The sequence below is a fragment of the Poecilia latipinna genome, unplaced genomic scaffold, assembly GCF_001443285.1.
Source record: "Poecilia latipinna isolate Pla-1442-1.1 unplaced genomic scaffold, P_latipinna-1.0 Scaffold944, whole genome shotgun sequence".
Classification (NCBI taxonomy): Eukaryota; Metazoa; Chordata; class Actinopteri; order Cyprinodontiformes; family Poeciliidae; genus Poecilia; species Poecilia latipinna.
This window is the reverse complement of record NW_015113560.1, coordinates 116033-142320: the sequence shown is the minus strand read 5'-3', so window position 1 is coordinate 142320 and position 26288 is coordinate 116033. Positions and strand designations below refer to the sequence as shown.

Below are 26288 nucleotides of genomic sequence, written 5' to 3'. Positions count from 1 at the left end.
ATGTCACCAACATCAGTGATATTTTTTTTGCGGAATACATAAAAAAAGTGTAGTGTAGAAAGAAAGAAAGGGAAATGAAATGAGTTTAAATGTCAATTGAAATGTCACAGAAAGCCCGTTTATCACTGATTTACATATTACTACTATATAAAAAGACAGAAAAACTTGGAAAAATATGTATCATAATAAGTAATGGGGAAATCTGGGAAATTTCCCAATAGCTTTTAACTGAACTACTTCAGCATGTTCAGACGAGTGTTTGTGTGAATTCAATTTGTAGAACAAGGTTTGAAAGTTTAATTTCTTTGACTTTTCTTCTGACTAATAGTGTTAAGCAGCGACAATGATTTCAAATCCGAGTAAACCACCCTGCTCAGTTATAAAGGCACCAACCAATCAGATGACTTCAAAATCTTAGATCCTTTCTCTGGCTTAAAAGAAAAAAAAAAGAATAAGGAAATAATGAAAGCAGTTTTTTCTCCCAAAGCAATTTAAAAAAGTATTCTAAATATAGCACTAGCCAACTATAAGAAACCAAGTCACTTTGATAATAATAAACTTTATATTTTTGGTACAGCTCTGAACTTTTGACGAGTACATAATCTGACAAACAAACAAACCACATGTCAAAAGAAAACATTTATCTCCAACACCTTACAGTCAACAGCTAAAAGACTGAATCACATTTAGAACAAAAATAAGCAGAAATTCTTTAACCTTTAAATCCAGAAGACTCTGAGGAGAACCAGAAAGGCTAAACGGTATTTACAAACTCCACAGAGTGCTTGGCATTCTGAAAACTAAACCAAATAAGGATCTCTGACTTCAGCTGCAGCTACAGTAAACATCCAATCAGCATCCGGGTCCCTTCTGTCCCTGCATGAAACATCCCCACTAGATGGCGCCATTGGCCAAAAAAAAACAAAAACAACCTGAGGAATAAGCTTAGGCTGAAACCAACAATGCAACGAAAGAGATAAAATACTGCCATCTACAGCGAGGGAGTAAAAATGACTTCTCCCTGCATGAAACCGAAGCATAAAATAAACACACCATGAGGTGTTTAAAGCTGAATAATAATCAAGTGTCTTTTTAAGTTTATTATAGATAACTCAATGAAGAGGGTAGCAACCATTAATTATCCCATGATAGATTTTACCGTGTCCTTTTGAGATGGGGGTTGGGGGGGAAAAGAAAGTTCAAACATCGAGGGATGATTCACTGTTTAGTGTCTCTTCAATGCTATTTTAAAACTACAGCCACTTGGCAGGCAGAATCAAACACATGCATGCACACGGTTATTGTCTTTGTGTGTTCACTTGTCCAAGCCGGAGGGAGACGAATGATGAAATCTGTGGCGAGACGACGAGTGCGTTGAAGAAACAATCCTGTACCCATGTGGAGCAGAGCTTTGCACGAGAGACTCCCGACCACAGCAGGAGAAAGAGACCCTTTGGTGAATCTGCTGAGCTCCTCAGCCATCAGTCAGCGACACATCAATGTGGGACAAATCAATCATGTGCCTGTGTAGCAATGGTGATAATATTGTTTGTACCACAGACTGCTGAGAGACACCGTACATGAAATCATCACAGGCTCTATCGGGGCTACTAATCATTTCATTATGTAAACAAAGATGAAAGGAAGGTGAGTATTGATTACCTATGGAAGCTCATTTGGAAACTCGCAGCATGCTGGGGATTGGAAAATTTGGCAATAGCTTTTCTCTGCTGCGGCATCATTTTGAACATCTGCAGGAGACACAGAAGGAATGAACTGAATAGAGAGAGAGAGAGAGAGAGAGAGAGATACTCATCCAATACACAAGAGAACGTGGGGGTGGTAGGGCCAACTGGGATAATTTATTCACTAACTTCCAAATCAATCCAACAGAGGGCGCTAAGAGATCACATTTCTACACTGGTGGAGAGATGAATTTCATACTCTTTGAACTTTCATATTTTTTTCACCAAGCATCAATGTTTTTACTGGTGACAGACCAAACATAGTAGAGCAAAACAGCAAAATTAAAGTGAAATTAAACCATTAGGAATCTAAAAAAAGCGTGACATGCATTTATATTTGATGCGTCTGAGGAACTGAACTTTTTTCCCCCCTTTCTTTTCCGAAAAGTAACTCAAACTCAGTCAAATTACACAAAGTATTTCTGTGAACATCAGTTTGTAATCTTGCTACCGAGGCCCCATTTACACAAAGCTGCTCTTTAGTCAAACTAACGTTTCTGTTGCGATCTGGCCGTTGTGTTACACATTCCCGGCGATCGAGTTCGAGTCTCTGACACGATCAGTTTTTGAAACCAGGTTTCAGAGTGGAAGTTTTCAGGAACAACTCCTGCAGAGGTGTGAATCGCTGTGAAAGAGCACATGCCCAGAACACAGGGCTGTAGGGTTTGCCTATGCCAGCACGGGCGAATAAAAACAACGGGTGATAGCGTTGTACTCTATTGTTCCACGTAACTTGTTCAGCTTAATACAACTTCTGACAAAAAATACATACTAATCACACAAAAACTTGGTTCACTGGAGACGGGTTGCTGTTTTCTAAATGATGTGAAAGCAAAGAGCCAAACAGCGGCCTGGCATGACAACTACAGACAATTCAAGGTGTCTAAATGAAGAATTTGTCCCAAACCAAGATCCATATTTGGTAAATACTAACGGGACAAGGGAGGGCAACAATGGCAAATCGTGATCTTGAGTTTCACCACAATTTCCGTATGTAAAATATATGTCCTTATATATAAGCATATAATGTATAAGAGCTCAGAGAAAGTGCTCTGTAGATCTCTTCATCAACACAATGATGGTGGATGCCATCTTTCAATCAGCTTTGAACAGCTTCCCTGTTTTTGAAAAAGAAAAGCAACCCCACAGCATAATGCTGCCACTGCCATTGAAGTGTTTGTTTTACACTGAAATTTAGCCGTACACCAAAGGATTCGCCTACTTTGACATGATTGCTTTTACTTCAAAAATTGCTTTCTTCTAGCCACTCTTTTTATCAGAAGCGTTGTTCCGTCAAATAAAACCCAAATAAAGGAGATTGGTGTTTGTGGCTAAAACTAAATCAGGAAACGTTTGCAAAAAAAAATTATTTTAAACTTGAGCCTTTCTATAGATGTGGTGTGTCCTACCTCTATGGGGCCGATGGACATGAGGAGGTTCTTGAGCTGAAACTCAGTGGTAGATGTGGAGAGGCCCTCGATGCACACAGTGCTGGGTTCTTTCTCCGCTTCTCTCTGGCTCTGCCTGGTGGGCAGCGGGTGACCCCGTCCCATCGGACCGGCCCCTCTACCTCGACCCCGGCCCGACACGACAACCTAAACCAAGCAGTGAGCAGAAATAAATAAAACAAGGCTTTGGGAAAAAATAAAAAATAAAATCTAAACTCTGCTTTTGTTGAAGATACGTTTCTTTGCACAAAGGTACGTTTAAAAAAACGTCACACATTTTTCCTCTTGTGCCTTTCAGACTTTTAACATGATTGACTCATCATATTTCTACACAGAACATAAACGTCAGAAGATGATGCCAGGCTGCGTGACATATCTTCATATGATCTTGTGTGAGAGAGAGGTATGTTTCCCCTGGTGCAGAAAGAGGAGGAGGTGGAGGAAATATGGTTATGAGTGTGTGTGTGTGTGTGTGTATCTGGGGGTTGAGGGAGCATAAAGGCAGAGCAGCCATGCAGGCGTAGTGGTGGCTGCCTTACACTGTCAGCATCTGCGAGTCTGGAACCAGTGACAAGAGCCTGGTGGTGACATGTGCGCAGAACGGCCAGGGGAGATGGAGGATCCCTGCTTGTTCTGCTGCTTTCAGCCTGTCAATACTCCTGAACCTGGCGCACCGGTCTGTCCCGCTGCATGATTGCTACATCTACCCGGCGCCGGCGTAATCACTTTTTTACAGGAGACGCTTTGGCTGGGAGTTGCCATGAAACACGAGTTTACACTGGTAATAAATACATTACAGGTAAAAAAAAAAAAAAAAAGATTCTTAGTGTCCTAAAACAAAAGAGACAGAGATAGAGACACAGAGAGATTTGTTTCATGTCACACCCTGCTTTGCTGTGTGTCTCCCGAGCCCCCGCGGCTAGCCTGCGGTGTTCCACCTGGTCCCGCTTGCTGCTGTCCCATCATGGTCACCTTCCTCTGGATGCCCTGGTTGAGTGGAGGTGCTTGCCAGGTGCCTTGCTGCTGCACTGGGCTGCTGGTTGCCTCGGGCCCCTTTCCGCTCTGCATTGGAACAATGGGGGAAAAAAAAAAAAAAAACAACTGAGTCACTATCCAAATTCTGCCCGTCTTTATTTGTGTGCAGCCCCAACATGAAGTATTAGGCCAACATTTTACACAGCAGCATTTGTCCTCCTATTATCCAAGAGCAGGATCATTCTGTGTTCTCTCAAACACGCACAGCATGTAATAATCGTAATGCCAATTTTATTAACCAATCAAAGATGAGTTCCTAATATTATAACCTGCATATAAAAAAAACAAACATATAATTTTCTTTCCGTTCCACTATTTGTGTTCGTCTGTCACGTAAAATCCCGATGAAATACATTGGAGAACGTTGAAAAGTTCAAGGGGTATTAATACTTGTGCAAGGAACTGTATATAATTGACCAAGGGTTGCGAAAGGAGCTCCACAAAAGAAACTAAATATCTGCAATCACTGCAACTGGATTTCTATCAGCCACTCTGCCGAGAATAAAGATCAACCCAACAAGGTGATGGTCTCATTATCAAATAAAGTCACAGCTCCGCTGTTGACATGCGGCGAGGAATTGAAGGTCGTCCCTTCTCAGACTCTGCAGAAAGATGTGACAGATCAATACACGGGAAGAAAAGAGCCGCTATCTCTGACCTGTCCCCAGCGGAGAGTAAATGGATTAATCCCTTCTATAGAAATCACAGCTCCTGATTGCGCCCATCAAATGCTAAGCTGCATTACACTGAAGCGACAGCAGCTCGATGTGTATCCCATCCCTCCCCCTGCTTTACGCACAACCATTTTCCTGAGCTTTTGTGTTTTGCGCTGCTTTTGTGTTACCTCTGATGAAAATATAATTTGCCTCTTATCTCTGTTCCTAAGCTATACAAATCCAAAATCCTCAAAAGTGGCAACTTTCTTACACAGGTATTATGTTATCCCCCCACGTACACCTTCAACCAAGAAAGATTAATTACAAGGGTCTTGGATTGGCATCTATTGTTGCCTCACACCTGAGAGATGGGTTGATATCAAAAGCAACTGAGGGATGACAGAGAGGAAAAGGGAAGGGGAATAAGAGGAGATAACATTGTCAAGCTCTCGTTGATGACAGCAGAACAATGCAGGAGGGAATCTTCTTCGCTCTGCAACTTATGAGGTTTTTCGTTTTCAACCACTTTTCCTCCACTTCAGATCCTCCTACATTTTTTCCCCCCTATAAGATTCAGGAAATCGGATGGCTCTGCACGTGGTTCCATTAACATAGTGACACCCTGTGAACTTCATCTGCAGCTAGTCTGCAATTTTACCGCAGCTGCTTCATCCTAAGGGATGAGGGGCTGAAAGCGGCTTATTTCAAATAGTATCACATCCCACTGACATGTGTCTTCAATGATGAGTATTAATGCTCAACACGCATTCCCTTTGTCATTTTTAAAAAAAAAAAAAAAAAAGATTAGTGTGCAATTAGAACAAAGCAGTAAGTTAACATAAACCTTCAAGTGTTTTTTGTCATCTTACAACTACACATTTTATTGAGATTTCATACAATAGCTCAATAGAAAATGTGAATAATTGTGAAGCAGGAAGAAAATTATGTGTTTTAAAGATTTAACAAATAAAATCCAAAAAGTGTGGCATGCGCATATATTTAACATGCTTCACTTTGACAGGCCTCAGTAAGATTCCAGCTATAATTTCTCTCAGTATAAACCCTGCTGTTTTCTGAAGGCCTCAAAGGCTTGTTAGAAAGCATTAATGAATGAACTGCATCATGAAGACTACAGAACACAGCATGCAAGTCAGGGATAACGTTGTTGATAAATCTAAAGCAGCATTAGATTATAAATCAATAACCCAAACTTTGGACAGAGCTCAGTTCAACCCATCGTCCGAGAATGGAAAAGGTATGGCCAAAAATCCATCAAACTATGCACATTAATCAGGACAACTAATAGAGCACTACACTAACGCAGCTTTTATTTAAAAATAGCAAAATGAAGCAATGGTTAAAAGTAGAAGAAATCCACAAGATTTCCTGTTTACAGTTTACCACACGGTAAACTAAAATCGTGGAAGAAGATTATTCTGACTGATCCGACCAAAACTCAACCTTTTGTCCCACAAACATTCTATGAATGGCTGAAAACTGTAAATGCACATCCTGAACTCATTATCTTTATGGTAAAGCAAGGTAGCAACTGTGTCATGCTATGTTGATGTTTTTTGTCCAGAAGGGACGGAGAAAACTGATTAAAAGCTAGATGGAAATTAATCCTGGTATCCTGGTATGCGTGTGAACACAAGAATGGTCAAGTCAAAGCACAGAGCTGGAATCACTGGGAGAATTTTATAAGTGTGTTCACAAAAGCTCTTTTTAGTCCACTTTAATCCAACTCTGGTTCGTTTGTCCAGAAAGTCCGATGTGAATGCATAATTAAACCCAGGTTCAGTTCCATTGAAGTGAACTATGGTGTGTTTTGAAAGCACATGTAGATGCAAGTGAACCGGAAATCGCTTCATAAGTAGTAATCAGACGAGAGAAGGGCATTCTGGGTAAATACAACCTAGACAAACGCGAGTGTCTAGAGCTAGTGGGAGAAATGAGTCGTGGTCTTTTGCCAAAGACAAAAGAGAAATCCTACAACCACTAAAATCTGACCCAACTCCATTTTTATTTACATTTTGTGAAGAAGGAAGTTGCCCTCTTTTTCAGAGGTCTTCAGAGGTTTTCATGTTGTGGATCTTGGTGCAGCACCACCACAGGTGAGGGGGTGAACAGTTTTTCAAAAGGTGTGGTTCTTTGGACAGTGCAATGTGAAAGCAAACCGCACCAGCTGAAAATAAAACAAAAGTTGCTATTTTGGTCCCCAATCGAACAGCGTCTACCAGACTATCGTGTCAAAAAAACAATGACGTTCACTATGCAATATGTTTGGGATATTTTGCACAGAAGAATGAGCTAGAATTTCAGTCTGCAGATTCGCAACACTGTAAAGATATGCCTAATAAGACTTGCAGCTGTAATCGACCCAAAAGGTGGTCCCATAAAGTAATGACTCAGATCTGTTCAACACCACTTAACGCACCCTGCGTCACTTTGCAAATATCGACAAAGTTGTTCAATCAAAGAAATATTTCAATGAAAAACTCTTAAGCATGGGATTGTAACATATCAAAATATTTAAAAAGTTCAAAGGGTATCAATAGATTTGAATTCCAGTGCATCAAGAGAGTATGAAATAACATTCTTGAATATCTTGTTATTCTTATTTTGCCCATCCGTCTTGAAAAGAGGACATCAACCTTTAAAAGCAGAGCCGAGGAATCTCCAACTCTACAGATAAATGTCAGACTGATCTTTTTTTATTAATGCCACCAGACTTTCTGAGTTCCAAGAGCTAAAAAGTGTGTAAAGACATTGAGGCTTAAATACCAGCTCCTAATGCTTAATAGAAGATACTGTTAACAGATCCAATTTTACCAAAATGACACAGACATCACCATGTCATTCTCATAGGTTAGATATCAACTACATAACAAAATAGACAGTGAGAGGGAATCAATGGCATTTCCTTCCCCAGTTATGCAGTTTCCCTTGTGGATAAAATCTACAGCAAAGGATCAAATAAATGTCAGACACAAAAGAAGGTGTCAAATAAAAATGAAATTCTGAGCTCACCGGTCCTGAAAGTTTGACGACTCTGACTTTCTGTGGCACCTGCTGGGCTTCCACACCTGAATTTTTCACTCGCTGCATCACAGTTCTCTTCGCCCCAGGTTTAGGCCCTAGAGTCTGAGCTGGGCCTTGCCTCACTGAAGGAGGGATGTTCTTTTGAGGAACTTGAGCACCCGGTTTGTTTGCACTCTGCAAAGAGCTGTTTCTTCTTTGTTGCTGAAGTGGCGGCTGCTGCTGCTGCTGCTGCTGCTGCTTCCACTGCTGCTCAGGACCTGAGCCGGGGGTCTGCTGCTGCTCCTGAGGGCTCCCTTTTACCATCTGCAGGCGTGACTTGACGTTGGGGCGTGGGGCAGGGATCAGAGCAGGAACGCTAGGAGGCATGGCACTGTCCTGATTAGGATTAGTTAATGTGTGATTTACTGACTGTTGTGGCCTCTGAGGAACCGGCCTCTGCTGCTGGTGAGCCTGTAGTTGTTGCAGGTTTTGTTCTTGCTGCTGCTGCTGTTGCTGTTGTTGCTGCAGTGGTATTACTTGCTGTGGTACAGGGTGCTGCTTTTGCTGATTTGGTAGTGAAGGTTGAGTCTGTGTAGGAGTAGAGTCCTGGTTTTGTGTGTTTGTCTGAGCGTTAAGTCTCTCCAGCAGCTCCTTCTTCCTGACACCAGCCTGCATCTGCCGCCGCAGCTCCTTCCTCTTCAGGATCTCCTCTCTCAGACGCTTCTGCTCCTCGATCTTCAGACGGTACTGCCGCGTCTCCTCGTCTTCGTCAGGGTCCTGCAGCATGAAAAGCATGTTGCAAAAGGTGATTTAACAGTAAAAGAGGGGCTGCTCAAAGAATAAAAAAATCACAATAATTGTAGTCAATTGCAAAATCACAATTATATGTCATAGTTATTTAATGGGGTTGAAGCATCCTTTATTTATTGCACTTGAAAACAAGTTTAAAGTTTTTTCCCCAACATTATGTTAAGTTGTATCTTTAAGGCACGGCTAATTTATTTTACTCCAAAGAGATTTTACATCATTGGAGAACGTTGAGACCCTGTCTATTCGCAGATTTGTCTGTGGAACGCAATTCCAAATTACTCATGAAAAATCTGAAGTATTCTTAAAAAAAAAAAAAAAGAAAAAAGTGCATATTGAAATATATAATATATAGAGACAACGCTACTTGACATGCTATTGGCTGGAGTTTACAAAGCAGTCAATCCAGGAGTACCATTTATTACTCCACAGTTTATGAATACTGTAGTATATTTGGTGTTGAAACATTAAAATAGAAGCTTTCATAGTGGTGGTTTCAAATATCCAAACATTTTAACTATTTGTGGTCCCAAAACCCACGAATATCAGAAATCCACTGTACAAAACATTTAACTCAACTTCCGCTACTTAGAAAAAAATAAAATAAAATGCTGGAGCTCACTTCTGAATCAGCAGAATTTCCCTTTTCTCTAGTTCAAAATATGTAACATTTAGACAATGTGGAATGGATTACGGTGAACCGCTGGTATTCACTAGGATCACTAACAGTACTGGCCAGATTGAGCCATATTTTTAAATAAATCTAAAATTTAAGGGACTGAACGGCTCTACTGTAGCAAGGCACAGTATTTCCTGAATTAATATACAGCGTCCCATTTTAGAGAAGCTTAACAGGGGAAAAGCATTTCTCAATTATCTGAACAGCAATTTTTTTATTTTTTATTTTTCTGGCAATTGGGTCTGATCCTAGATCACTGACCTGTGGTATTGAGCTGGACGGTGTGTTTGGAGTTTCCTGTTGTTGAGTCACCACCCTGCCTGCTTCCCCAGCCTGTGGCTCAGGCTTCGCAGCTTGGCCTCTTCCTCTGCCACCGCCATACGCTGGCTGAGCGTTCTGCCCCGGACGCATTCCCGGCGTTGTCCTGGCAACAGGGTTGATGTTGGCAGCGGGGGAGGAACTGTTCATGTTTGTGTTAGCAGGTGCTACAGGGAGCTCCCGTAGGTTGCTGTTGCGGTGCTGCATTGGCTTGGAGATGGGCGTGTTCTGGAGACACAAAGAGATTTAATTCAGGTTTTAATTGCTTTTTATCTACTTGCATAATTTTGGTCTCAAATTAAACTGAGGGGTTCTAACTGAAAAAATAAATAGAATGAAAAAAAAAATACTAAAGGCTAATTTTGCGACACTATGGCAAAACAGAACACTCTGACCAATAATGACCTTCTCTGGTGATCTCTTACCATTCTCTGCCTGTTTGACATGTTCCTCTGTGGGGGGTTCTGAGAACGGGGATTCATGTGCCTGGGGCCACCATGCCCCTGCTGCTGATGGAAAGGATTTTGACCATGATGTGTCATGGAGCGAGGCTCATTGAGATTTATCTGTTGGTGCTGCTGATGGGGCATCTCTTGCCTATGGTGGTGGTGGTGCTGCTGCTGATGTATGGGATGGGGAGATAAAGGATCGTGATGTGGCAGCTGGGAGACAGGAGGGGTGTGGATCAAGCCCTGCAACGGTAGCAGAATTCACATTAAAACAAATATATTTAAATCATCTTGAATTGTTTTTCTATAAAATGTTTACTCGGTAATGGACTGCAAACTTGTGTCCAACTAATATCTGTTTCGCATGGAATACCCCAAGGCTCTGTTGTGGGGCCTTTACATTTTTCTGTACATGCTCTGCCTCCCAGAAAACACGATCAGGGAGCAAAATATTTTTTTTGCCGTTTGATGCCCACGGCACCTACTTGTACCTCTCTCTGAAGTCTTCAGATTCCCTATAACAGCTCCTCTTCTATCTAAGTGAAATAACCTAATGGATGAAAAATTCTGTTTGCAAAGCTGGCAAAACTGAAATTTAGGATTTTTGGTGCACCAACTCAGATACAAACTTTGAGGCTCTTAATTCTCTATGCAGGTTTTATGCTGAAGCCTAACTTATTCGTGTGTGTGCATAGCAGAGGAAAAAAAGAATTACAAGATTATCCATATTCATTTTAAAGGTCACACTGCTAAATGATTGGAGTACTTAGTTTTGATCGATTTTTCAACTATTGACCAGCTGATTACAAACAGAGCAGATCAAAATAAATGCTATCATCACCAAAGGGACCATTTGTTTTGGAGCCAGAAAAGTCCAAATATGATTGACATAAATACAAAAACAACAACACGCATGACAGAACTAGAATACAAACATAGACTATGACACTCTCTGTTTTGGCCAATCAGTTAAAATTATGAATAAGGTTATCCCTAAAAGGGACAAAGGAACATTTTTGCCCGTTTGTATTGCACTTTATTAACATGGTTTTAAAAATACCTGGTAATAAATCTTTGGTCAACAAGAATACGTTTAGCTTTTCTTGCAACTCTAGTCCTGTAGAGATGGGGGAACTCTACAAGACTTAGCTCTGTAGTTTTGCTGCACATATTTATTACACTGTTTAGTTTGGACTTCTGCTTTAGAGTGAGAGACTCAAATCACTAAATAAAAGTAAAAGCTAAAGCTGACTGAATGAAGGGCAAAGTGGAGACTTTTTTCTACAGTCATTTCACTTTTCTTCAGTTTTTGAGAAATTCATCTTCAGAAATGACACCAATAAAATCCTACAGAGTCACGGTCAGAATCCTTGTCAGTAAGCAAAGGCGCCTTTGTAGAGTCATATGGAAACCTGTTTCCTTTAATTAAAAACTGGAACGTTGATCAATACACTTCATTTATCTTTGCTTGATGATGATTTTGATTATGGCAATTGGCAAAATGTGACATTTATTGCTTGTTTCATAACTGGCTACTCTGTCATGTTGTGTAAAACACTTTGAACTGTACTGTTACTGAAATGTGCTAGACAAATAAACTTGACTTAAAACTCAAATTTGAGGATATATATGAAGGTCTTTTCAGCAAAACCCTTCAAAGATTACTGACCTATTTATTTGTATCCACCATCAAAAACAGACAAACTTCTCTGGAAGACGAGGCTAAAATCTTACCTTTGTATTTCATAGCCTACTTATTATCCCACTTGTCATTTCATTCTGCAAGTATCTATTTTATATGCTACTTAGTAGTGCTTGATGTAAACTTAACTTTAATTGTTGCTTATCTCATTTGTTGTTGGATTTCAAATATGATACGACAAGGATTCCCTCACTAGGGGGAGCTCTAGTCTATTTCTCTTGACAAAATGCACTGGCTCTTGCTAAGTGAGACTGTTTTGATAATAACTTCAAGTTTATGGGAACGTAAAAACTACTCAGAACACTTAATAGAAATTTCAAGCAGAATCAGAGGAAAAATAAGAGAAAGGAAAGAATACCACTTACTCTTCGTTGTACCTGCATCCCAAACTGAACTGGTGGAGGGGGGAACATGTTGCCCTGCTGGCCGAATGGCTGCCGAGGGCTCATGAAAGGCCGGGGCTGGTTTGGGGGACCACCTTGTTGATTCAGGTTCGCCATTCCCTGGTGGCCTTGGTGGGGAGGGAGGTTGGGTCTCGGGGGTTCTCTCTGGAACAGTCCTAACGGGCCCTGGCCTGGCTGGTTGAAGGGCGCTCCAGGAGGGCCGAAGCCCATGTGGGCCTGTCCAGGCAGCTGCTGCTGGTGGTGGTGGAGGTTGTTGCCGCTGTTCATCAAAGAGCCGGGCCCCGGGTGATCAAACATGTGCTGACCTGGAAACCGCGATGAATCTCCGCACTCTGTGGACACACAGGGAAGACAAAGCAACGACAGCTCAATTTAGTTTGTTTCATCCCAAAAAGAAGAAATTTCACATTTCTTTGCAGCATGAAAAACATCAGACAACTCTATCAGGGTGAAGAGGGGAAACAAGAGCATAGGTTATCAATTTTACATTAACGACGGGTATGAAAAAATCATAAATATGTATGTTTAAAGCCATTTCCAAGGTTCATTCACATGTATATACATACATGCATTTAACATGAGATCTGCTAATATAGCAGCACCAGAGAGCTGGCAGCATACCCTCTAGGTATAGAGCTAGAGGTGATGAAGAGAGCTCAATATGCTCTGAAAGCTTCCCAACACTCATCAAGGCTAGACGTTGAGACTCACCTCCTATAAAGAGAGGCTCCCTGTCCTGAGGGCCCTGAGGTGGCTGGTTCCTTAAGGGCTCCATGTGATGAGGCGGTCGCTGAGGTGGACCAAAATTACCCGGCATGTGCTGCTGGAAGTCTCCCAGACCCTAGGAAGAAAACCCCATGAAACTCATGAATCATTTCACCAATCTGGGAAATCAATAATCGAAAAACAACTCTAACTAATAAAGGGAATTTGTAGAGAATTAGACTGGGCAGGGAGAATGTGAGAGTAATTGAAGTGCTGGGGTCTTTAAACAGATGTAAACATCAATATGCATGCCAATACCAAAGGAACCCTTCAGCATGAATTCCTGAGCAAACCTGCATTAATATTTCTTGGGGCTTTATTGATATAAATGAAGAGCCAGTGTCTAATAAGGAAAAGGTGTTTCAGGGGGGGAGATAGGTGGCCTCATCTTTGTTTCAACCACTTCGTCTGGTCGACAGCTTTCTACTCTAAACCCAATCAATTTAACCAAGAAAACCAGATAACTATTTAATCCCTCCTTGGAATTTGAATCCCCCCTCATAACTGTCTCCTTTATTCTTTAAACATCCATCTCTGTTGAAAAATTAACCTCCTATTCAACACGTGACACTTCCACAAATGGGCTGCTTGCCTCCTCTGAGCCTATTGTAAATTACTTAAGATGCTATCAAGGCCTAATCCATCTTTATTCCACTGCTCTATGGAGGTATTTAGAGAGAAGAGGTGTTAAAAAGCAAGGCCAGAGTCCCCAAAACTTGCTTAACATAAAGTTAATCAAAGGGGCTTACGAAGACAGGGGATCACAATGGGGGCACAATCATACTATTCTAAAAGGTCAGACAGACAGGTTTGCACAATGAGGACTCCGGTGTCCATATAATACCTCTCAAATACCACAGCTCATCCTCTCACTTCTAATCCTTGATAAAACAGTGTCTGGAAAGCTCAATATTTGAATGAAGCTGGTGAAGCTCCAAGCTAAAAAGGTGTAATATAAGCAAATATATTAGAGGAGGCCAAATGTTAAAGCACCCAACTCATAATGAACATCTGATTTTTAACAAGATGGGTTTTTTTTTAAAAAGAGAATTTATATTGATTTCTTAGAGTGAACAATAAAGTTGACTGATTGTTGAAGTATTTGAATTCTATGGCAATACATATGCATTGCTATTTTTCCCCTTTCTAACTCAATTTTGTACCTGTAAAATAAATTTTTCATAGCCACTGACTTTAACTTTTGATTATTGGTTTGTTTGTTTTCGCCAAGAATTTCAATGAATTATGGCTATAAAAAGTTAATGCAAAAATGCTCAAATGTCATGTGTAATTTAATTGTATCTTATCATCTGAAAGCTTTGTCTTGCACTTGATTTCCATTTATTTTAATTCCAATCCATTTTTGGGCCAACCGTCTGTTAAAAAAAGAAATGAGGCAATTCATTGGAGTCATTTAATCAAATATTTGCAGCAGAATGTAGAAAATCACTTTAAATTGGTACAAGTCCTGCAATGAACTGACAATTCAGATGAAATAAAAATTGGGGAAAACAAGACAACAGATGGACAGGATGGATGGATCTTCATTTTTTTTGTTTTCCCAAACAGAGAAACTGCATATTTACAGTAAATCTGTAAGAACTGTGAACTAATCCTATCCATATACTGAAGGTCTGTGCTCATCTCAAGCTTGGGTGATGTCAAAATGGCTTTGAAATTGGTACTTTTTTTGTGCTCACACAGACAGAATAAAGGTTTCATAAATGTCACACTGCAGTTAATAACTAAAAGAGTCCCAGTCCCAGCAGATTTTGATTTAAAATAATTTTCATTCAACCAAAAGGTTTGTTGATATGAAAACAACAAAAGAGTGTCAATTAAGAAAATATATATCTGGATTCATATGCATTTTGGTATGTGGAAAATGTGATAGAATTTTTTCAGCAAGAAAAGAAAAAGCCTTTCCTGGCAATAATGCAATCAAACTATCATTATAAGAGCTGAGCAGCTTTTTGCACCTTTGGTGATAAACTCCAAAACTCCAAAGGCTTTCGGACTTAGGCGCATCTTAAAATTGGGAGAAGGAGGGAATGAGACATGTGACTCATGTCACATGCCACCTATAAATGGCAATTACAGGGGATATGATGGCATCTTTGAGAGCAGGACTGATTAAGATGGGAGAAATTAAAAGTACAACTGATTCCAGTTTGATCCCAATGACTACCTACTGTGTGTAGGATACTGATTCCAAAACTCCACATTACCTCGCAATAGAAAAAAGTTTCAACTGTCCCTTTAAAATCCCACAAACAGTCTCAACCTATCGTTCTACAGTTCACAGTTCTAACATTATTAGAAGCAGTGTTGCACAGAAGTCCCGTTAACGTTTGTAGATGCTGACTGTATTTCAAACCGTAACTAATAAACAGCAGGGCAGCAAGAAGATGAACTGGCTAGCTTTATTTTCTGGCCGAGCACAGACGCTGTTGGGACATTAATTCTTTTTCACACACCTCATTAGCAACTCCTTAAAGCCATCAGTATCAGTAGGCATCACCAAGAGACGTCCGTTCATAGATGGAAGTAAGCCAAGCTTCCCTATCTAGCAGATTACAATGTAGAATAAGGATTCCCAGAATGTAGAAGTTTTCAAAACTAAGCAAATAACTATCAAATAAACAGCATCCATTTTTTTTCTTACAAAATGTTCTTTCAAGCATTTATTTTTTTCCCCTCTCCATATGTTGATTTTTAAAATAAATTAATCATTTTATTGAATAATTTTAAAAAATCATCACAAGTTGGAGTTTCGAGGCTTAAAGATGTGTAGAAACAAATATTCCTAACAAGGGCTTTAATTGGTGTTAAGATTAATATTTCAAAACCTGTCTCCACCTCCAAAGATTTAATGCATTAATACTGGAGGCTATGACCCCCCATTAGTCCAGCCTTTAAACAATTAAATTTGATGGGATGATAATGTATGATAATCACGAGTAATCACATGTCCACTGATAAATGGAGAGTTGCCTGCTGGTGTGTCACCTGCATTTCAAATCATGTCCTTGGCAACGGTAGCCTAAATGTGATTGACAGCTGGGGAATCCAACATCGTGCTGTTTATCTCCCAACTTGTCTGAATCCTCTTCCCAATACATCTTCTGCTTTCTGATAAGCCCAAACTGATTTTTTTTTTTCAGCAAGTCTGCTGTCAACATCCAACATGATGTTAGACATATGGGAACAGGAGCAGCATCATTCTGACACAGAAGGTTGAGAAAGAGGTAAATAAAAATACAGCTTTTCATTAAGGGCGTCTCCAGAGAAACCAGAGGCTCATTTGTACATCCACATGAAGGCAATTGGATGTAGTCATTTTCTGATTGCTAATTTGCATAAATCCATATAAAATGCAATTTCCAGAAATATGTCAGTCAGCAGCAGCACCACCTGATGCCTGGGCATCATTATCTAAAAGGATGGCGTGACTTAGGGCACTTCGGCTCACTTTATGGCAAGCAGGCTTCTTCAATGCAATTATGACTTGAAAGATATTTCTGTCGCCTTTTGGGAGGGCTTCTTTGTGACTCAAATGGGAGACCCTTTCTTCCAGAAAAATCACTAATCTCAGATACAGTTGTATGCCAAATGTAAGAATATAAGATGGAGGGTGGGGGGAAGCCTCAGTCCACCACCATGTTTCACTAGCTCAGATATCATTGAGAGAACGTTTCTGCGTCTTTAGGACACAAACTTGCAGAGAGTGAATTTTTTACCAGGAGTATATCCCATATTCACAATACCATTATGTGCCAAGCTGGCTTGTCTGAGCTCCACACCATCCATGAAGAGCTGTTAAGTAATTCCCGTCACAGCAGAACCCTGCCTCCAAAAGTTTTCAGCCTGGAGCTCCTATCATGCGTTTCCAGTCGCACACCCAGGCTCGTATCGCTGTTTACGGATTTGCTTTAACAGTATTTGGTCAGTGCAGACGGTCTAATTGAAGTAATGATATTTCCTCTAACATAAAGGGACATCGACCGTGTGGCGAGTGAAAGAAAGTGAAGCAAATGGAAGGTGGAGGAGCAGCTGCTACTCACAGGAAACCTCTGAGGACCCACAGCAGGTCTGGACTGGCTCTGAGCAGGAGGCATCAAGGGCACTGCAATGAGAAGAGAGGGGCAGAAATGGGGAGCAAAGGGTGGGGGAGGGGTGGAAAACAAGGAAAATGAGAGGCAGTAGGCAGAGAGACGGGATGATTGCAGAGAGGAGGAGATATCTCTATGCTAAGGTCTCTTAGGCATAAATGCTACAATGCTACATTTCCATATATTTTAGTTTTTTTATTTAATTTAATTTAATTTTTTTTTTACGTTGATAGGTATGGAGCAGGGAGGTCATGGCAATAATATTAGAACAATTTACAAAAAAAGTAAAGAAGGCATTTGCAGTTTCATAACATTTGGCATCAAATAATTCAATTTTGATGCAACTACGTTTCTAATAACAAAAAAAGGGTCCAGAGACAGTTAATAACTCATTCAGAGATTTTCCACTTAATTGTGTGTAAATAAATACTACATATGCAAAAATGAATGACACGACAGTAACATCATTCATATGTCATACAGTCTTTTAAGGGTTTTTCCAATATTTCATTTCAATCTTCTGTATTTTTAAGACTCAGTTTTCAAGATTTTTTTTTATTTTATATTTTTGATTTTTAATTTAAAAACATTCAACATCTGAAAATTAACATCCTAAATCTTGACTGATTTATCACACACTAAATACTTTGAAGCCTAGTTTGTGATCTCTGATACATTTTTTATATTTGCAAAAATTAAAAGAAATAGATTAATTTAACACCCAGTTAGAAACCACCATTCCAGAACAAAACCCCATGGTGTAGCGATGGACTTGAGACTCAGTATACTTTCATCCGAACCGCTCAACAGTAGCTCTCGCTCAATGCTCAGGGTCTTTGTCCTGCTAGGAGTTGATTACACTCCAGTCTCAAGTCTTTTGGAAACTCTAACAGGCTTTCTTCCAGGATTGTTCCACATTTTGCTTCAGCCACCTTCCCACTGACTCTGACAAGCTTCCCTGCTCCTCATGAAGACAGGACAAAATGCAAACATGGCTTACTATGGCTTTATTTTTTATACTCCTAAGAACCTGAATACATGGAGCGCAGAATTACTGGATTAATAAATAATATTGTACATCCTTGTTTGTTTTTTGTCACCAATAAAAAAAATAACAACTCAAGTAATTAAACATAAGAAACTAAGACAACTCGCATCAAAATAAAAAGTCATTATTGAGACACGCTGGTACTGATGGGATAACCTACTTTGTACAGAGGACTGTGCAGGTCCTCTGAAGTGGGGGTTAATGTGGATGTTTTTGGGTTGAGCGGGCTGTTGCTGGTGATGCTGAGGGAAACTAGGCGGCGGGGAACTCATCATTCGAGGTGGGGGTTGTTCCAGCTGGGGTCGTAGCGGTGGGGAGCGATGAGCCAGGTGAGAGGGGAGCAGCGGCTGAAGAGCCTGCTGGGGAATGGGGCGTCCGTGCTCCTGGAAGGGAAGTGGTCCTCTTGGACGCGAAGGGTGGTGCTGATGGGACTGCAGATGCTGCTGATGCGGGGAAGGCATTCGAGAGGACGGCTGTTAATTGGAAAACGTAAGAAAATGAGACAAGCTGTCAAAACACGGGTCTTCCCATTAAGAATGACACCATTTCATTTGCAACATGAGGTGTAACTGTTAAACAGAATCTTAATTTAAGGAGTATTCATATCCTAGTGGATGCTTTCCAAGTGAGCTACAGTGAACATGATTCACAAACATAAACATCTGTACCTGCAAAAATATACTAACCAACTGATAAATGCTGGGGGGGGATCAAACGGTACAGCTCAGTGGCGTTTCAAATTGATCTTTGATAATTGGTCAAGCAAACAAACAAACATGCCACTGACCACATTAGTCAAATGGTAAAAACCTGACAATTACAGTATGTCGCAAAAAGCACGACCTCATTAACTGCAGACAACAAAATGTTTGTGGTGTTGACATGTCATCCATGTGCCATTAATGTTTCATTCCCTGTGTTGGTGTTGTGTGTGGAATTTTACAGCTTATTATCATTAATTAATATAACCTAAAAAAAATAGAAATGCAGTGCTGGAGTTTAAATGCAGCCTTGAGAACTACTTTAACCTTAGGGGTTCTCTTTAGCTCAGTTTGTTTTGTTACCTGTAGCCTTGAGCTAAAGTTTGAAGAACCGCCACAGATCTATACGGCTTTTGTTTAAAAATTTATTTAAAAGATATTCATTTCAGTTTGGTTTATGTGTACTACTTACACGAGGCATCGTTGCAGCATATTAAGTAGCTCGGGTTACAACAAAAAGCCTGATATCAACAGTTCAGATTTTTCTTTCAGTTTGTGTATCACCCTGAATACGTACAAGAGAAAAATCAGGCGAGTTATTTATAGAAAATACAACTCTTGGAGAAGCTATTTTCCACAAGTAGCCACTAATAAGTGAAACTAAAATTAGAAAAACATCGAACTGGAGATATGCTCTGAAGATCAGAAACTGTTCATATATTTGAACTTGTCAAGCTGTATGTTGTCGTTGGAAAGACAGACGTCAAAACAAGATCTATCAAATAAAAACATAGTAGCGTGACGCATCATGGGCAGAGTCAAATGAAAACATTTTTTTTCATGCTGTTCTGTTGAAGTATAAACATTAAGAGTACTTAGTGTCAAAGTTTGATTTGGTGTTATTACCACATGGTACAACCATGTTTTTGGTTGTACCCATATGACATGTTGGTATATATATATAAAATTTGGTTTATCGGAAAACTTTCAAACAAAAAATCATGTCTTGTTACATTACCGCTAAAGTATCGATGTTATTATTCAAAATAGTGTATAATTTCTCAGTACGTCAATATTGATTTACACCCTGATAATTTGGAGGTTAGAGTTGTCAAAACAGAAAATATTTGATATTATTTAAATGTATTAAGCCTGCATTTGAGCTAAACTGATTTTATGAAAAATAGTCACAAATGTCACGAGTTCATAGCATAAAAAGGAAATAATGCACATTACATCCAGGTAATATAAAATGACCACAAAAGAGGCTTGCACACGCAGATCAAAGTGCAAAAATGTGCTTTATAGAAAAGACTGACTTAAGAAGATTGAACTGAAAAGAATATGCCACGCTGTTCATTTTGAAAACCATGTATTATTTTCAATCCACTTGAAAACGATACCCTAACTTTGTTTTGGTCTGTCACAATAAATTCGTATATAATACGTAACTTATTGTAAATGAGAAACACTTTCCACTATGCACTTCAAAAAATCCAAATGGACCCAAATGGAATTTGGGCAGAAAAGTTCACCGGTTTACCTGTATGCACATGTTTCCCATCAGGGGCAGCGTTTGGTCATGCATTTTTCTTCTTTGTCCTCCTCTAAAATCTGCCATTCCAAAGCCAGAGAAACCTCCTCTTCCTCTGCCTCCTCGCCCCCCTCCTCCCATTCCTGCTCCTCTGCCTCGGCCTCCTTGACGGTTTTGTCTCTTCTGCCGCTCCTGCACCTCAAACTCCATCAAGTCTTTCTTGGCCTTGTCTGAAAGCTCTGGAGACACGAGGAAACATAATATTGATGCCTTCTTCTCTCAGGGAGCAAGGTATAAATTAGCCACAAAAATAATCAAGAAAACAGAAAAAAGCATACCTAGAGTTTCAGGGATGTGCCGTTTTTTACTGCCAGAATCCGCCAGGCGCACAACAGCGCCATCCTTCCTCTCAGATTTAAACCGTATTCTGCCGGATTCTGCACCTTCTTCGTCCTCTTCATCAGATTCCTCCTGCGTTTCATCCTCAAGAAGAGTCTTATTCCCACCCTGGAGACAGTGCCCAGCATTAAAATCACAAGTACCATGGCGGTGTGTGGTGTAGAGGTAGCGCAGTTGCAGCCGTCCAGGATTCGATTCCTGAATCTGGGACTTATGCTGCATTGTCTTCCCCCCAAATCCCTCTACCAACTGTCTGCCGCAAATAAAAGCCAATAAAATAAAAAGAATCATATAAAACATTAAGTAAACCACAGCTACAAATACAGTAATTAATGTCACAGTTACTATTCTTTGGTCCATCCAAGTTTTTAGTGTAAAAAAAATATATACATCTTAAAAATTATAACGACTTTTACAGAAGAGAGTTGCATTTATCAAAAACAGGTCAATTTTATAGCAGACGTCTTTAACTTGAAGCTCTGGGGCCTCAAGAGGCTGCCTAAGCCTGACAAAACACCTACTGAGAAAAAAATGTGCTAAAAATAATATAAAAACATCCACAGATGAACCAGTCAACTGACTGACTGATAATACAAAGGTCAAATACAAAAAATTGTTTGTGTTTTCCATGAACTGCATAATTTCAAAGAACTTGCAGCATTTTTGGTCTATAAAAACATCACCATAAAAACAAAGAAAGGTTAAGGAAATGTTTTGCTGCAATATCTCCTTTGACTTTCCACAACAGAATGACACCAATATTACTGGTAAAACTGAACAAATAATAATAATAAAAAAAAGATTAAGTTGTAGTTTCAAAATTTATACCATTAAGTCTGTTTTATTTTGCAGGAATGTGGGCAAAAAGCAGCCCTGTAGATTAGAAAAGTAGTTCATTTCTGACTTAGTACATTCCCCTTTTGATTATTTTCTTTTATCTCTAATAGGTACAATAAAAATGTTATTTATATACCCATATATGGCAAAATTGAGAAAAGTCATACAAATGAGAAGTCTGTGTTATGTAGTTTTAGATTTAATCACAAATCAATTCACTCAGTCCAGACCCACCTCCTCTGTCTCATAGACTGGAGGTTCCTCTGTAGCGTCTTCTTCTTGCTGCTCTCCTCTTCTTCCCTCCTCAGCGTTTTCCTCCCGAGTCGTTTCTGCTTCATTGCCATTGGATCTTTGAAATTCCTCATTCTTAAAGGTAAATACACAAAGTAAGTGTCAGTTCTCTGATATTTACTGACAATGTGCCACTGTATTTTAGAAATTCTTGGTAAATAAATCCTAGTTTTGTTAGAAAACAAACTAGCAAGCAGCATCTCGACAAATGAATAGAAGCAAGAGGTGAGTGAATTAAGAAAAATACAGGTTTGTTGAATTAATGTAGGATTTGCATTTTAGATATATACAATTTTTACATCAACAGATACAAAAAAAAAAACAAAAAACAAAAAAAAAAAACACAAAAAAAACAAAACAAAAGAGAATGGAGACCAAAATGTTATGGTGAGGATTTGGAAGGCACCAGGGAGCCCCACCCCTTTCCAAAGGCAAATTACCATAACAGTGGGAGCAAGGCTTCATTACTATTCCTGACAGCATTTGAAATTCAATGAGATGTAAATGTTTGACATGATATACAGAAATGCAGGCACAGATAAAAACACTCCTCCCTGCTTCAGTGATGGTGAAAATATCATTGACTGACTCCTCACAAATCACTCTGTTACTGGCTGAACTGTAAGTTCACGACTGCGTAGCGAAGGAAGCACAACATTCCAGGATGACAAATCAGTTTTTCTCTCTTTTTATCTTCATAACTCTTTCATTTGGCTTCCGATTCGTTGCAATTTATTATTATAAATTCAAAATAAACAAGTCTACCGCAGAGGCAAAAAAAATCTACAAGTCATCCACTTACTAACAGAGCCAGTAAAGCGATTCAGAATAACAAGCATTAGCTGGTAAATAAGGTCAGACTGCAGGTCACACAACAGTGTTTCTCTGTTGTACCCCATTAACCTCCCAACTGGAACGTACATAAATGCAAAACATAAAAACAAACTTGCAGAGAAGCAAACAAATGGAGTGACTCTCCCAAGAGAAGAGGACATCTTAATCATTTGAACCATTCCACGTAATCCTCAATGAAACCAGGGTGAGCAAAGAGTCAAGGTCAACCAGTTTAGTGACTCTGTAAACAGCAAATACGCATCTATACCCACACATCCCCCTAGATTGAAAAGAGACGGCCACTTTGGCTAAGAAGGTCGACATCTTATCTTTGTTTTGAAAGGGGAGGTGGGCGAATATATCTCTGTCAGGTGCCAAACACAATCACAACACGGTAAATGGAGCATAACAGACATTTGCACATGGATCCGGCCTTATCTTTGATCCTCTTAGTCTGGCTAAAGAGGAAAGGGAAACGAATAAAAGAGAAACTAACATCAATCATTAGAAAACTGTATGGAGTGTCCTTAGGAAGGTCAATAATCTTTTCACCTGTGTGAGACTTTATCAGATCCAGTGTAAAAGCCAGAAGTGGGGCGGGGGGAACCTCCCACATTAACCTCTGGCGATTGGCAGCACATCTCCCTGACACAAAGAGGCTTCTCGCTGCTCTAAAGATACACGGTCCAAGGTCACAATGGCCGCGGGATTCGAAGGCGACAGCGGCCAAACAAGCCGTCAAGTAAACTTTGTCAGCAAGATGGAGAATTTGCTGGCAGGAGGTGATAATGATTTTAATCGTCCTCTGCCCAAAAACACGCCACCAGATGTCTCCGTCTCCTGAATAGATTTTTTTTTCATCCTGACTTCTCCCAAGACGAGACATTATCTCCGGGACACAATAGAGGTGGGGAGAAAATGTGAGTGGGAGAACGTGTGGGTGCAATTGTGTGCGAACCTTTACACAGCGGCAATAAGCAAATGTGAAAACTCACTTGAAATTCACCGTCTAATGTCTCGTTGATGTCGATGTCTAGCACTTCATACTGGTAACCATCGTCACCCTCGGCTGGCTCTCCGCCGTAATCAATTTGGTTCCCAGACATCTCTGTGTTGTCCTCCTGGTTGTAGGATCCTGCGTACGCCTCTTCCTCTTGGCGGAACTCCTCCTCCTCCTCTTCGCAGCCCTCTGCACCCAGGTTCACGACATCATCTGTGTAGTCTGCTTCCTGCAAGTTGCCCTGCTGGTCATAGGAAGCTCCCATGCTGTATGAAGCATGTTGACCACTGAGAGAGAAAAAACAACATTTGAGCTGCTGGGACTCATTGTGATAGTTAATCACCTCAACAAAAGCTAAATTATTAAACGTGACGAAACGATTGTTGAAATAGTCGTCAACTAATTTAGTAATGGAGTAATTGTTGGCTGAAGTATACAGGCTCAGTAAAATGTCATTTGCTGAAAGAACAACTGATGTTAAGTCAAGCAGAAAAGGTTGAGCTTTTCATATGTTGTCAGAATTATTATTTTCAGCTGCAGATGCATCCTTTGACACAAATGGTCAAGCGTACTCCAAAGGACTGCTATGTTATTGTATTTCAGGTCATAAGATGTTTATTTTCTTATTTAAAAAAGAAATTGAACTATTTGTTTATTTGCCTCTTCCAGTATTTTATAAAAAGCTTAAGTGACTAAATGAAAAATCAGCAGAATGTGACCATTTTTTATTCAAATAATAATTGAATAATCAATTAATGGTGATTTACATTTCTCTTCTTTGAATTTGTCCTTCATGTCAATGCAGGCTGCCAATCAGCTGAACGTTTTGTAAAGTGTGGAAAACATCATCATACTGGAGACTAAGCGCCAAAGCACCTTTGTCTAGCTAATTTAAAATATAAAATAACACTTTTTAAAGAAGATATAAACTGGTGAATAAAGTTAATACATTACATGGAAACATAATCTAATATTTAATTTTAGTAAAAGGTTTAAAGCAAAACAGATTACTCAGAGCTACAGTCATGACTGAAAAGTTATAAGAGTGACATCGTATATATCTTTGAAGAATCTGCGGTGAGATTCCTCTACCTATATTCTTTGATGAAGAACAAACACAAAATGTGAAATAAACTGAAGAAATAAACTATATAAAATTTTTTTGAATATCTTGAGGGAAATCAGCTGCTTTAAATAGTTGCTACATTGAGAAAAATGCCAATTAGATTGATAAAAAAAAAAGGCAAAAGAGGCAGGGCTAATGTGTTAGAGAAACAGAAGCAAACACTGATGCTAAATCTGAGCTTAAAAAATGATCTGGAAACATTATTTTATGGAAATGTACCTCGTGTTTAGGTCGTCATCGTCACTTTGAAGAAGGTCGTCATTTAGCTCTTCATCTGACATTTCTGAAGGATTCTAAAACAAAGTTTAAAAAAAACATCATTCTAATGTGACATTTTCAGCCCATGTTAAAACTGTTCCGCCTATGCCTCTTATAGGAGTGTGTGTGTTTGTTAAAGGCGTGGGGGCAGGTCACCTCCAACCCCTGAGGATGCTTTATTCCCATGTGGTGAAGGCAATCTGGGCAGGTCAACACTGGCCTTTTTTGTCCACTACATTTCCTCCTGTTTCACATCAACAGCTCCCCCTGCGGAGGAGCCACCTGCTACATGTCCAATCCTCACAACTATTCTCAAGGGTTTCAACAGTAATATTGCCTAATGTTTTGGACGTCATATTCCTGTCGTAAGCACAAAATCCGCTTCAAACTCAATTGTTTTGCTGCTGCAAAATGAAACAATAACCGACTCCCAAACATTTTTGTTTACGCTTACCTTTTTAGCAGACAGCCAGTCTTCCTCCAACAAATCCTCTTCCAAATCACTGGACAATGTAAAATTAGAGCAGTGTCAAATAAACATATAAATAGATGGATAATGCAGATAGAATTAAGCCTGTCTCGTCTTTTTTAATACAGAGCATTAGTCATTCTTTAGTATCTTGAAGATTCATGTCATCTTGCAGCCCCAAATGTTACTACATGCAGGGCTTAAAGTAAAAAAAAATCCTGAGCCTGAAACTTATAGTGGTGATAGAAATGAACTATACCGTTGCTATTGCCACAGTTTAATAAAAAGTGTCTTTGAATAGTGCAAACAATTGCTTCTAACAATACAATTAATAAGCTAAACACTCAAACTTAAATAAGACTTCAGTACATTTCAACTCAAAACAAAATATAACATGTCTGTGCCCTAAAGGTTTGCCTTACAGGCAAAATTCCCTCAACATTAAATAAGAGTCCTTTCAGTTAATGTTTTTACAAGTAATTTAGAACATGAAACATTACCAACTATATCAGTGTTTCTCAACCTTTTTCGGGCCAGCGCGCCCTATCCCATATCCAGGTCCCTCAACAAATCCATGGCACTTCAACAATATTATTTTTCCTTTACCTGCATTTATTCTTGCCATACAGTCCTCTGTATTAATTATTGCT

The 26288-nt window shown here is 39.6% G+C and overlaps 1 protein-coding gene across 3 annotated transcripts in view; it reads right to left on the bottom strand.

Annotated features, from left to right (window-relative positions):
• Positions 1–874: 874 nt before the first annotated feature.
• rbm33a (RNA binding motif protein 33a) overlaps positions 875–26288 on the bottom strand; it is a 37624-nt gene continuing 12210 nt past the window's right edge. Inside the window, exons 3-19 of one of the 3 annotated variants that reach the window (XM_015049380.1) lie at positions 25624–25672; positions 25131–25204; positions 23781–24072; positions 21895–22026; positions 20763–20931; positions 20434–20663; positions 18350–18665; positions 17094–17155; positions 12976–13105; positions 12226–12596; positions 10135–10401; positions 9653–9937; positions 7915–8682; positions 4079–4255; positions 3155–3340; positions 1663–1751; positions 1314–1523 (exon numbers count right to left, since the gene is read on the bottom strand). In XM_015049380.1, coding sequence (XP_014904866.1) covers positions 1475–1523; positions 1663–1751; positions 3155–3340; positions 4079–4255; positions 7915–8682; positions 9653–9937; positions 10135–10401; positions 12226–12596; positions 12976–13105; positions 17094–17155; positions 18350–18665; positions 20434–20663; positions 20763–20931; positions 21895–22026; positions 23781–24072; positions 25131–25204; positions 25624–25672 — 3646 coding nt within the window. In that variant the 3' untranslated portion in view covers positions 1314–1474. Of the gene's footprint in view, positions 1524–1662; positions 1752–3154; positions 3341–4078; positions 4256–7914; positions 8683–9652; positions 9938–10134; positions 10402–12225; positions 12597–12975; positions 13106–17093; positions 17156–18349; positions 18666–20433; positions 20664–20762; positions 20932–21894; positions 22027–23780; positions 24073–25130; positions 25205–25623; positions 25673–26288 lie in introns of all 3 variants that reach the window. The other 2 variants (XM_015049381.1, XM_015049382.1) reach the window with 2 other exon arrangements.